This window comes from Thunnus maccoyii, chromosome 11, assembly GCF_910596095.1.
Source record: "Thunnus maccoyii chromosome 11, fThuMac1.1, whole genome shotgun sequence".
Lineage (NCBI taxonomy): Eukaryota > Metazoa > Chordata > Actinopteri > Scombriformes > Scombridae > Thunnus > Thunnus maccoyii.
This window is the reverse complement of record NC_056543.1, coordinates 2,678,446-2,689,804: the sequence shown is the minus strand read 5'-3', so window position 1 is coordinate 2,689,804 and position 11,359 is coordinate 2,678,446. Positions and strand designations below refer to the sequence as shown.

The following is an 11,359-nucleotide window of genomic DNA, read 5'->3' as shown; positions in this document are numbered from 1 at the left end:
AAAATATAATTAAAATAATAAATATACAATATAACCATAGGATAACATACTATAGAAATTCTCTTGTTTTTCATGTATTTTAATGTTTTATCACTTTTAATGTATTTTTCATATTTTATTTTTAACGTTTTATGTGTACAGCAGCTACATTTACTGCCACTGTATGTAAAGTGTACAAATAAATAGACACCAACTTCAAACTGAAAAGTCGGAGCTCACCGGGAGCACCTGAAGGCAGCAGCAATGGGCGGGGCGGGGCGCCTCCCACACGTGACCGTACGTCACAGGTCGTCTCCTGACCTCTCTGTGTGCACGAGAGGTTCAGTTAAATAATGTTAAGTGTCGTTGATCCTGAGCTGCGACGTCTGAGCTTTAAACGAGGAGAATGAAAGAGTTCAGGAAGATGTTGACATCTTAAAGTGTTTTCACATCGTCTCTGAACGCGGGAGAAGACGGTGAGTGACACATGTCGGTTACATACATGTTAATTACGTGTTAATTACGTGTTATGAAGTAACATGTTTGCTGGTTTTACTGTTCAGAGCTGTAATTTGCTTTTTACATATTAACTGAAACACATTACAGTTTGTGTCAGTCGGTTAAATCGTTTAAAAGAAGGTTGTTTGTTTCATCTGTTAATAGACCTGCTCATCATTATTATTACTGCAACTAAAGATTATTTCCATTATCAATTCATCTGATCGGTATTTCCTCCATTAGTTCTGTGTAAAATGTCATATAATAGTGAAAAATGCTCTTTATTGTGTCTTAAAGTCCAAGATGACGTCTTTAAATGTCTTGTTTTGTCTGATCAAAGGTCTTAAATCCAAAGGTAATCAGTTTATGATCATGTATGACACAGAAAAACATCAAATTCTCACATTTGAACTTGTTTTTTCTTTTCTTTTTATTGACAGCATTTATTTATTTGATTCTTCGCTTTTAAAGTAGTTTTGGGTTTTAACCTTGTGTGTGCTGCATGATTGTAGTTATGTAAATACAGACTGTGTGAGCTGCTGGATGCTTAAACTGCAACCAGCATGTTTTGGTGGGATTTGTCCTTTAGAAATGGCAAAACAAGTAGTTGATAAATCAAAAAAGTGAACTGATGCTCTGCAGTAAACAACCGATATTATTTTAACCTCTAAAAAGTATAAAAATTTGGCTTGTAGACGTCATCTTTGGCTTTGAGAAACACTCATCCACATTCTTCATCGTTTTCTGACAACTCATCGAATGATTGATAGCTGTCTCTTCATGGTAATAATAACTAATATGTATTTAGTGATGTACTGTCAGGATTTGTGGAGCAGGTGGACTCATATATAGAGACTCAGCAGGCACGAGGAACTGAAGAATATATTTATTCACAAAATCAGGAACAGCACACAGAGATGCAACCAAACTGAACAAATGATCCAACCACCAGTGAACAGAAAACCGACTGAACTAACGAGGAGATGAGGTGCAGATGGGGAGAACAGACAGGGAGCCGATTGGCTGGAGGAGGAAACACAGCGAGCAGGGCAGGGCTGAGGAGATTAGATGCACGGCAAGTGTGGAGGTAAAACAGGCTGGAGAGGAACACAGGAGCGAACCAAAACCCAGAAAACACAATATCATTTCATCACAACCCAGCATAAATCAAACTGCCTCATGATTACACAAACTTAACAACACTACGAGCTAGTGACAGAAAACTCAACAGGCTCAACAACCATAAAGAAGAAGTGGAATTAAAAGACAGAGTGAAGACAGGAACCCAAAAGAACAAAAAGAGTCCAAACACAACAGAAAGTCCTGGCAGGATGTTACACGTACAAGTCATGACATCATTTTACTGTTTCTATATTATCTACACATTTTTATAATGTCATTTGGTCCATAAAACCTCAGATATCAGTGGTGAAAAACTGTTTCCCAAAGCTCAAGATGAAGTCCTTGAGTGTCTTGTTTTATCCCGACCAACAGTTCAATAAGCAGAGATCAATTGTTAAACAATATTTATTGAGGATAATGACAGAAAAAAGGTTTTTGGTGATTAGACTCCATCGATGTGAAGCATCTTCATAAAGCGTAGGTCCTAATGAAGACAGCAGGTGGTTGATGGACCAGTCTCCCTGGACATCATGGAGGTCAAGGTGGTGATGGGGAGCAGGTCCGACAGACAGAATTGCAGCGATAGATCATTGGTGAGGATTGTGAACAAAGGGATTCTGACAGTGTTGGGAAACGACGAGGAGAAACTGTGACGTTTACCTGCAGTGAAATAAAATCACCGGATGAGATCTTCGTTATTGGATTTGTGCCAAAGCTTCATTCCACAACTCAAGCAGCTTTCAGGTGATAAGAAATGTGCTCTTTGCTCACCACGAGGGAGGACACAGAGCAGAGTGCAGACACCTGATGCACAAGTTATAGAGTTCAGGGAAATCTGAAGTTTCTCTTCCATCACTCTCTACCTTCCCCTTCCTTCCTTCGCTTCTGGGCTACGTGACACACAGCTGTTATCTCATTGCTTGAGCTTGCAAGGTCAGCAGCAGCCGAGGTCAAAGTTGAAATAATTTGAGCTGTTTCAAGCGATGTGACCAAGGTTAGTGCGTCTGCTCTGCCTGTAGAAGAACAATGTCACAGCCAGCGCAGAGCAGATTTACTGCTGATCATCTCAAGATATTGAGTTTACTGTCATAGAGGACTGAAGAAGCCAGAAATATTCACATCTGAGAAGCTGCAGTTGGAGAATCTTTTTCTATAAAATGGACTCAGATTGGATCACCTTGGTAACTGAATGACCTTTGTTGCATGTTAAAAGCCTCTTTCACACATGTAGTCTATTCCTGACATGTTCAGGAACATTTCCTGTATGGGTTCATGTGTGAATAAGAGCAGGGATGGATATTCCAGGAAATCTGTACCATCTCAAGACCTCGTAACATTTCTGGGAAAATGCCGGTACGGCTGTGAATGAAAGCAGTAACGTTGCAGCACATGGAGCGAGCGAACCAATCACAAGACTTGACGTACTGCGAGTCGGGCGGTGCTAAACAGTTCACTAAAATATCTTTCTGAAAACATTTGAGGCGACGCAGTAACAGAATCTTCATTCATATCTGATCGGGACCGTCTAGTTTGAAAGTTTGATCTGAGTTTTGTGAATTTCGTCTTCTTCTTCTGTTGAGTTTTACGGCGGTTTCCATCCGTAAGTGTTGCCGTACCGCCATCTGCTGGACTCTTCCTTGATCCATCTCTTCCAGCGTTGCCATGACGTGTGTGAAAAGATGCAAGATGGAAACGTTCCTGGATGCAGATGTGTGAATAGCTCAAACTGCTAGCGGTGCTGGAAAGGTTATCCCAGTAATTTACTGGGAACTATGTGTGAAAGAGGCTTTACTCATCTCTCAAATCATCTTAAAAAACTCAAATTGATTAATCGACTAATTGTTGCGGCTTTACATTCAATAGTTGTTTAATTAAATCCTCCTCTTCCTCAGCAGAAGATGATGCAGAGCGACATGGAGACGCCCTTGACGCCCTTCTCTGCCTCCAAAGCCTTGGAGCCTCTGCCGATAGGCCCCGTGATCGGCATCATCGGCTCAGGAGACTTATCCCGTTCCCTGGCGATCCGGCTGGTGGCCTCTGGTTTCAGGGTGGTGGTGGGCAGTCGAGACCCGGACCGCGTCCCCGGGGATCTGTTTCCCGATGGGGCGGAGGTGTGGTCGCAGAGGGAGGCGGTGGACAGCGCAGAGAGGGTGGTGTTCGTCGCGGTCTACCCTGAGCACTACTACACCCTGGCGGGGCTGAGGGAGCGGCTGGCCGGGAAGGTGCTGGTGGACGTTAGCAACGCCACCACGCTGAACGGCGAGCAGTCAAACGCTGAGAGGCTGGCGGAGATGTTCCCAGAGAGCAGGGTGGTGAAGGCGTTCAACGTCATCTCTGCGTGGGCGCTGCAGAATGGAGCCTACGATGGAAGCAAGCAGGTGAGGTGGAGGAAACATACATCAGTTTTTATCAATCTTTACTTGAAATCTATGAGTTCGGAGCTGTTGAACGTGTCATAAATAGATCATCTGACTTTCTTAACAAGCGGAGAAACGTTTGTCTGACTCATGATTATAACGTCCTAATCTGAATTAATTCAGAGTTTAAATATGAAAACTTCACCATATTATCATCATCATGGCTGCCCTCTCTACTCTAATATCTCTGTGATGTCACATGACCTCTTATCGTATCAGTCACTTTGCTTTAGAAAGACGTTTTCTAGCATCTAACTTCATGTCAAAGTGTTTCCTCTCGTTGTGTTTTTGTCTGCTGATCTATGAAAGCAGGAACACGGAGCCTTTTAGGGGTGATGATGATGATGCTAATTATCGCATCTCGTCAGGCTGAAACGAGCGATTTACGACAAGTTCAGGCAGTTAAGAGAGTTTGTTGAATCTGACTTGGAACACAATATTCTTACTCAGTGTCAGAATCCTGACGCACAGTTTTTAAATAATGATTCAATTGATGTATATTATACAGTGAATGGCAAGTTAAGTTTATCTGTGCAGCACATTTCAACAGCAAAGTGCTTCACATAAAACATAAAAGGCATCAAGACAAGAAAACACAACATTTTAAATTAAAAAGAGAATAAAAGTTACATTGCAGTGAAAGATATTAATCAAAAGCCTCAAAATGAATAAAAGGCAGCAAATAGAAAAGTCTTTATCTTTGATTTATAAAAACTGCAGCAGACCTCTGATATTCTGGGAGTTTGTTCCAGATGTTGTCGATGACACATGTAAAGGAAACGGTAAAAGTAAGATGTCTAAGAACATTTAAACTCTGCAGGTCCTGATCTGCAGCAACTGCTCCGTCTCTAAAGACACGGTGGTCCAGCTGGCTCGCCGCCTGGGCTTCAGCCCCGTCGATATGGGGGCCCTGTGCTCCTCTCGGAGCATCGAAGAGGCTCCGCTCCTCCTCTTCCCCCCCTGGTCGGGCCCCGTCTTGGCCACCTTCCTCCTCTTCCTCTTCTTTTACGGATACAACTTCCTGAAAGGCGTGCTGCTGCCCTACCTCGTTCACGGGGAGAACAAGTTCTTCAAGCTCCCGATGATCATGGTGAACGAGACGCTGCCGGCGGTCGCCCTGGTTACGCTGGCTCTGGTCTACCTGCCAGGTACTGAACACGTATATCACCTACCATGAATACCACAACTGTGAAGCTGCACCAATCAGCTGCCCGCAGTTCTGCTCCCATCTAGAGCTGAAACAATGAACCAGTCAGTCGATCGATGGGATGCAACTATTTTAGCGATCAATTAATCGTTTAACACATTTTTTCTAGTAAACATTCACTGGTTCCAGCTTCTCAGTTGTGAGTATTTTCTGCTTTTGAATGTTTTCTATCACTGTTAGCTAAATATCTTTTGGTTTTGTCACACTAAACAAGATATTTGAAGGCGTTTTTCACTATTTTCTGACATTTTATAGAGCAAACGATTGATCGAGAAAATATCGGGCAAACTAATCCGTAATGATTGAACTGTTCTTGAAACAGCAGGCAGCTATTTTCAGTAAAGTTGCTCCTACCTGTTCAGCAGCAAACAGACACAGTTAGCTGTAGACTAGCTGGTGAACATAGTGGAGCATTTAGCAGCTAAAGAGCAAGATATTTCCCTCAGGAGTTGGTGGAGAACAAAAACAGAGCTAAAAGAGAGTGAATATTTTATACATAAACTGAAATGTTAATTGTTATAGATTAGATTACACAACAGTATAACTTCTTAAACTCAGCTCTGCCTTGACAACATTAAAATTCTGCTTATATTTATACTGTATAAAGTGCTGCTGAAGACATTTGACACAACAGCTGTTCACATCTGGCTGCTGTTAATGGTCAAACCAGTGACATATTACACATTTAACACTCTGAGCCAGTTACTGTTGGTGTCAGTGTGACTCCTGTATGATTCAGAGGTACAGAGGAATGATAAATGTCTGATTACTTAGAGCTCCAAACTGTTCCTGAACAAATCTGGAAAAGTCTGGCAATGTAATGTCAGTCGTCTTTATCTGAAGTCTCCACAGAGTTAGTATGATGAAACTGTTAACATTTCAAAAATAGGATATATTATATATTAAGACATGAAAATGGTTTGAATTATAATTTGTGTTTGTCAGGATTTTTCCAGCAAAAAGTTTGTTGTTGTTGTTGTTCTTCTTCTTCTTCTTCTTAAGACATATTTATACTTGCTGGACACATAATGTCTTCTTCTTCACCGGAGGCTTCACGTTTTCACATCACACTCGTGTAAGTTGCATACTGGACCACAATTGGCTCCAAACTAGCTGTGATGTCATAAATGATGCTCGTAGGTTTGTGTGTTTAAACTGAGATTTCAAGTGAACTCAGAGAAACTTTCCTCCAGCGGATGAATGAAAACAAACTCTGCATCCAGCTGAAGGAACAAGAAGAAGAGCATGTTTTTGAGAGGAAGACACGTTCAACCAGAGTGAAATAAAAGAGGAAATATTCAAATGTAATATAATCCAACATTTTACCAACAGCTGTTACACCTGTTTGAACTTCTAAACGAACTGCTTGACTTGACATTAATCCACCTCAGGCAGAAACATTGATGTCAGTCGGGTAGTCTCAGTCTCCTGTTCTTTCAGGTCTGCTGGCGGCTGTCTTTCAGCTCAGCAGGGGAACCAAATATCAGAGATTTCCCGGTTGGCTGGACTTCTGGATGTGCAGGAGGAAGCATCTCGGCCTGCTGAGCTTCCTCTGTGCCGCGCTGCACGCCGTGTACAGTATGTGTCTGTCGCTGCGGAGGTCTTCAGGGAAATCACTGCTGACTGCTGATTACCAGCAGGTAAGACCACACACACACACACACGTATGTGCATGTTTGGGTCAGTGTTGCACCTGTGGTGGCTCTGATCTTGTTTTTTTTTTTTTTTTTTTAGGTGGGATCCGGGGCATCGGAGATGGTTTGGAGGGCTGACCTTTACCTGTCCTGTGGGATTCTGGGATTAGGAGTCCTCTCGCTGGTGGCGATTACATCTCTTCCCTCTGTTGGAAATACTCTCAACTGGAGGGAGTTTACGTTCGTTCAGGTCAGCAGATTATGTTATGATCATTGTTTTTTTAACGCTTGTCTGTCCTGCCAGTTCATCAATCGTACTTAAACCTGCATCAGCTAATTTTATTTGTATGTACCAACCAATAGTTGGTCAAATTTAATGACTTTCTTGACTACGAGATGCATCTCAAGAGGCTTCTCCAGTAAATCATTTATTTGTTTTAATTATTGAAATTCTCCTCGGTGTATTTTGTCATCTTCTCTGATTGTTAAAGAGGTTTTTGTGTCTCCAGTCAGGACTTGGTTATACCGCCTTAACTCTCTCCATCATGCACACGCTCTTCTTCGCCTGGGACTTTCCCTTCTTCGCTAAGGCCTACCCTTATTACCTCCCGCCGGCGTACCTGCTGTCCCTCATCCTGCCCTGCGTCGTCCTGGTCGGACGGATCCTCTTGGCTCTGCCGTGTCTGGCGATTCGGTTGGCGAAGATCCGCAGAGGCTGGGAGAGCGCACGACACCGACCCGTAAACACCCAGGGGCAAACGGAGCCTTCCCAAAACTTCAGTGACTGCTAGTGTTCCTGATTTGTAAGGGAAACCAGTCTGGACTGGACCACATGGACAAAATCAAATACCAAATACCTCAATATTGATGTTGACTACGGGTGCTTTCACAAAATATTTACATAATGAGATTTTTTGATAAATAATCACCAGTAATGTAGATATAACAGAGCAGTCTGAGAATTACATAACTTCACTGTAATAACAACCTTTAAAAGCAGGAATAGAAAACACTTACACCACTTCCTCTGTGCTTTTAGAGGTTGCAGTCGGACATCAAGTCATGACTGCAGCCTTCCTCCTTTACACTAACAGGAAGAAGAGAGAAAGTGACAATGAGTGTAGAAACGTCACCTGATACAGTCGTAGGGGCCCCAAGAGATGCGACTCATAGCGTGACGCGTGAACGGAGCTTTAATTCTGACACTTTTTATTTTCATAAAACTTACTTGCAGACAGTCTTCTAATCAACAAAGAGCATCTCCGTCAGGACAAATACTCCAGACCACTGACAAGAGGAAAGTGTTGTATAACTGAACTCTTCATATGTTTGGTTGAGGCTGCAGAAAGCAGATGTGCACTTTAATGGTCCTGAAGGTAAAAAAGACTCTTTGAACACTTTATTACACAGAAATGATGCCATGCACTTTCACAAATCTATCTATTTATCCTCCTAACACACAAATAAGCCTTAATACCAGTGGTGGACATCAGGTACATTAACCATAGTACAGTTCTGAGGTTCTGCTTGTTTACTGTTTTCACTATATTTCAGAGAGAATAATTGTTCTTTTTACTCCACTTCATTTATCTGACAGCTTTAGTTACTTTACAGATTCAGATTTTTTTGCACAAAATGTAGGATCAGTTTGTAAAATATGCAGTTTTGTCTCTAAATCAGAGGTTTTCAAACCGTGAGCAGGACAGCGAGGAGCGAGAGACGAGGACACTACACCTAGAGTAGCCACCTACACCTCAAGACCTGGTGACATAATTGCAGGGACAAGCATGTAAAAGGGTTTCATCCGTCTTTCTTTCACACGGAGCGAGAGAACCAATCACACAAAAGACTCCGCCGATGACGTATTTGAATCTGCGACTTGTTTACGGTTGCCTTGCCAACGCTTTCGCAGGTGATTTGTCTCACAAACTTGTTGAAATATTAAATACATCACAACAACACTGACACCGGATAAAAAAAACAGCTGGTCACCGTCATGTTCTTTGAAGATAATAAGAGACATCATCTTCTTCTTCTGTTGAGTGGTATAGTTATTGACATCCATAAGTGTTGCATCACCGCCACCTGCTGGACTCTCCCTCGCCCACCGTCTGTTCCGGCATTGCCATGTTATATCGAAAGCGCAAAACCTCCAATCTGCAGAATGTTCTGATTGGTGGATTTCACTTTGGATGATGAGAACGAGGAAGGCTGCTCATATTCAGTCAGTCTGCGAGATAATCAAGATAATCAAGATAATCCCGCCCTTTGATGTGACAGAAAAGTCACACAACAAAACAAAAACACAACACAGAGTCCCTGGATGTGTAGAGAAGCTGCAGCACCAATCACTGAACATTCATGTCCAGAGGACGAGGAAGCAAATACACTGAATTTAAGGAATTCTGACCCTAGTTTACTACAATGCTACAATTGTTAACACATAATATAATAATAGAGTCCAAAAACAGTGTATTATGTGTTGGGTATCCTTAACAAACAGCATTCTGCAAGAAAATAAGTGTTTTTTTTAGTTTTCTCAAAAAAGTGCATTTTTCAGATCGGAGGTTTTGCTCTTCTGCCGTCGATACGTGAATGTTCCTGAACGTAGCTGCATGTGTGAATAGTGAACATCACTAGCGGTGCCTTAAAGGTTAACTCAGTAATTCACTGTGAGCTATGTGTGGAAGAGGTTAAAGATGCTGGCTGAGGTTGAAAGAGACGGCTTAGTTACTGCTGAGCTGCAGCAGCGGCGTAAAAAAAAAAACCCCTCAGTGCCTGATCGACACAGTTTACATCAAAGTTCGTTTTCCTTCTTCAACTCTTTAACTGTGAAATGAACATATTTTCAGATTCAGTGTGATTTGCACTTCCTGAGGATATTTTATACCTCTGATGTCACATCGCAAAACTCCAGAAGCTTCCTGAGAATCATCACATCCTCAGTGATCCACTGACAGTGGAACAGGAGCTGCTAACAGCTTTTAATGATGAATATATAAATAAGTTAAAATCAAGTCCACGTTCACTACCTACGACATTAAAAACGTCGCTCACATATGAATCTTTGTCAGCTGGTTTATGAGCTTCATCACAGATCCGGTCTCACTTCAGCAGAACATGAAACCTGCTGTGAGTGTTGCTGACGGATCCATCGATAGTATTCATGCTCAACGACTCTCTACTGGTGTGTTAGTATAATATTATATTAATATTGTATCAGTGTTTAGAGCTTTCAAGATTATTTGCATACATTTGTCTTGCTTCTGTGCCAGACGGGTCGCGCTTAAGTTCAGACAATCACAGTAAAGTTTATTGAGTTTAATTTACTGTGAAGGTTAATTTACCTGATGATGGAATCCCAACATCGTCTGTGTGTTTCCACACAGGTTCAATCCAGTAATAAGACCCTGCACTCTTATTTGAATATACCTCATATGAATCTAATTCTAGTGAATTTACTTGTCGGCCAAGTAGTAAAAGAACATTTTCATATTCTCCTAAATCTCTCTGACTTTTTTTCTGTGAGGTTTGTTCAGACGAGCGTTTCAGTAAATCTGTGGTTTCAGCCTGATAAACGTCACCTGAAACGTCCATATAAGGCGACTTATTCATTCACAAAAATGTTCCCAAAGAGTGAAAAGAAGGATTTGAGGTTGCTGCCGTCAGCTGTTTACTACTGCTGATATATACAAATCATCAATTGGAAAAAAACTTCTTTGTGTACAATATTTAAACTCCAGATGAATTCAGATGAAGACGTTATGATTGAAACAAGTGTTTCTCTCCTCGTGAAGAAAGTCAGACTGTCATTTTGTTTCTACCTCTAAGAAAATTCATGAATAACACAAATTTTCTTAAATCACTTGTACATGTCGAAGCGTTTGAGGGCTTCTTGCACTCAGTTAATAAGACCACTGAAGGGACTCTCTTTCCTTTTGTTTTTAAAAAAAGTGACTTTAATACAAATGTTTATCATGAATCTTTATTTGTTTAATGTTCTGTTCTCCTAATTTGTGTCCAAAAGGTTTTTAATTCAACCTGTCTGATGTGAATACTTATAATATAGATATAATATGGATATAGATATATAAGGGACGTACACCATGACCGTTGGCTTTATTTGTGAAAATGTAATCGGACATATTTGTTTGTCACTTGCAACCTTCTACATCCAGCTGATAAAACAACGATTGAGCCTTTAATTGATGCATGAAAAATGTAAGTAGAAGAAGAAATAAAGGAGTGGTGATTTAGCATGAATAATGTTTCCATGATCAGCACCTGCAGAAACCAAAACTTCAATCAGTTGAAAATCCAGTTGAAGATCAAAGTGCCTTCCTTCTTAAATACACCTGCTGGATATGAGAACAGACGCCTGTATGATGTGTAATATGTTGTATAATATGTTTCAAGCAATAAATCCTGTTTTTAAGTCATAATGTTCATTTTATGTCATTTCTGGGAGACGTTCATTCAACTCAGGTTATTTTAGAGGTTTG

The 11,359-nt window shown here is 41.2% G+C and overlaps 1 protein-coding gene across 2 annotated transcripts; it reads left to right on the top strand.

The window, feature by feature from the left end:
• The first annotated feature begins 312 nt into the window (after positions 1 to 312).
• Positions 313 to 9,365, top strand: steap3 (STEAP family member 3, metalloreductase). Of its 2 annotated transcripts, none has more exons than XM_042426054.1 (6): positions 313 to 455; positions 3,495 to 3,977; positions 4,837 to 5,164; positions 6,664 to 6,863; positions 6,958 to 7,107; positions 7,367 to 9,365. In XM_042426054.1, the coding sequence occupies exons 2-6, from the start codon at positions 3,498 to 3,500 to the stop codon at positions 7,646 to 7,648; spliced, it is 1,440 nt and encodes a 479-aa protein (XP_042281988.1). In that variant the 5' UTR covers positions 313 to 455; positions 3,495 to 3,497; the 3' UTR covers positions 7,649 to 9,365. The 2 variants fall into 2 exon arrangements, with proteins under 2 accessions (XP_042281988.1, XP_042281989.1); XM_042426055.1 differs by having other exon boundaries at positions 3,492 to 3,977.
• Positions 9,366 to 11,359: the final 1,994 nt, after the last annotated feature.

What these genes read in the sequence shown, in the direction of transcription:
- steap3 (XM_042426054.1), top strand. Translation starts at nt 3,498, where the DNA reads ATGATGCAGAGCGACATGGAGACGCCCTTGACGCCCTTCTCTGCCTCC. An exon ending in GGCTCTGGTCTACCTGCCAG is followed by an intron (nt 5,165 to 6,663) that starts GTACTGAACACG and finishes CTGTTCTTTCAG; the next exon opens with GTCTGCTGGCGGCTGTCTTT. An exon ending in TGACTGCTGATTACCAGCAG is followed by an intron (nt 6,864 to 6,957) that starts GTAAGACCACAC and finishes TTTTTTTTTTAG; the next exon opens with GTGGGATCCGGGGCATCGGA.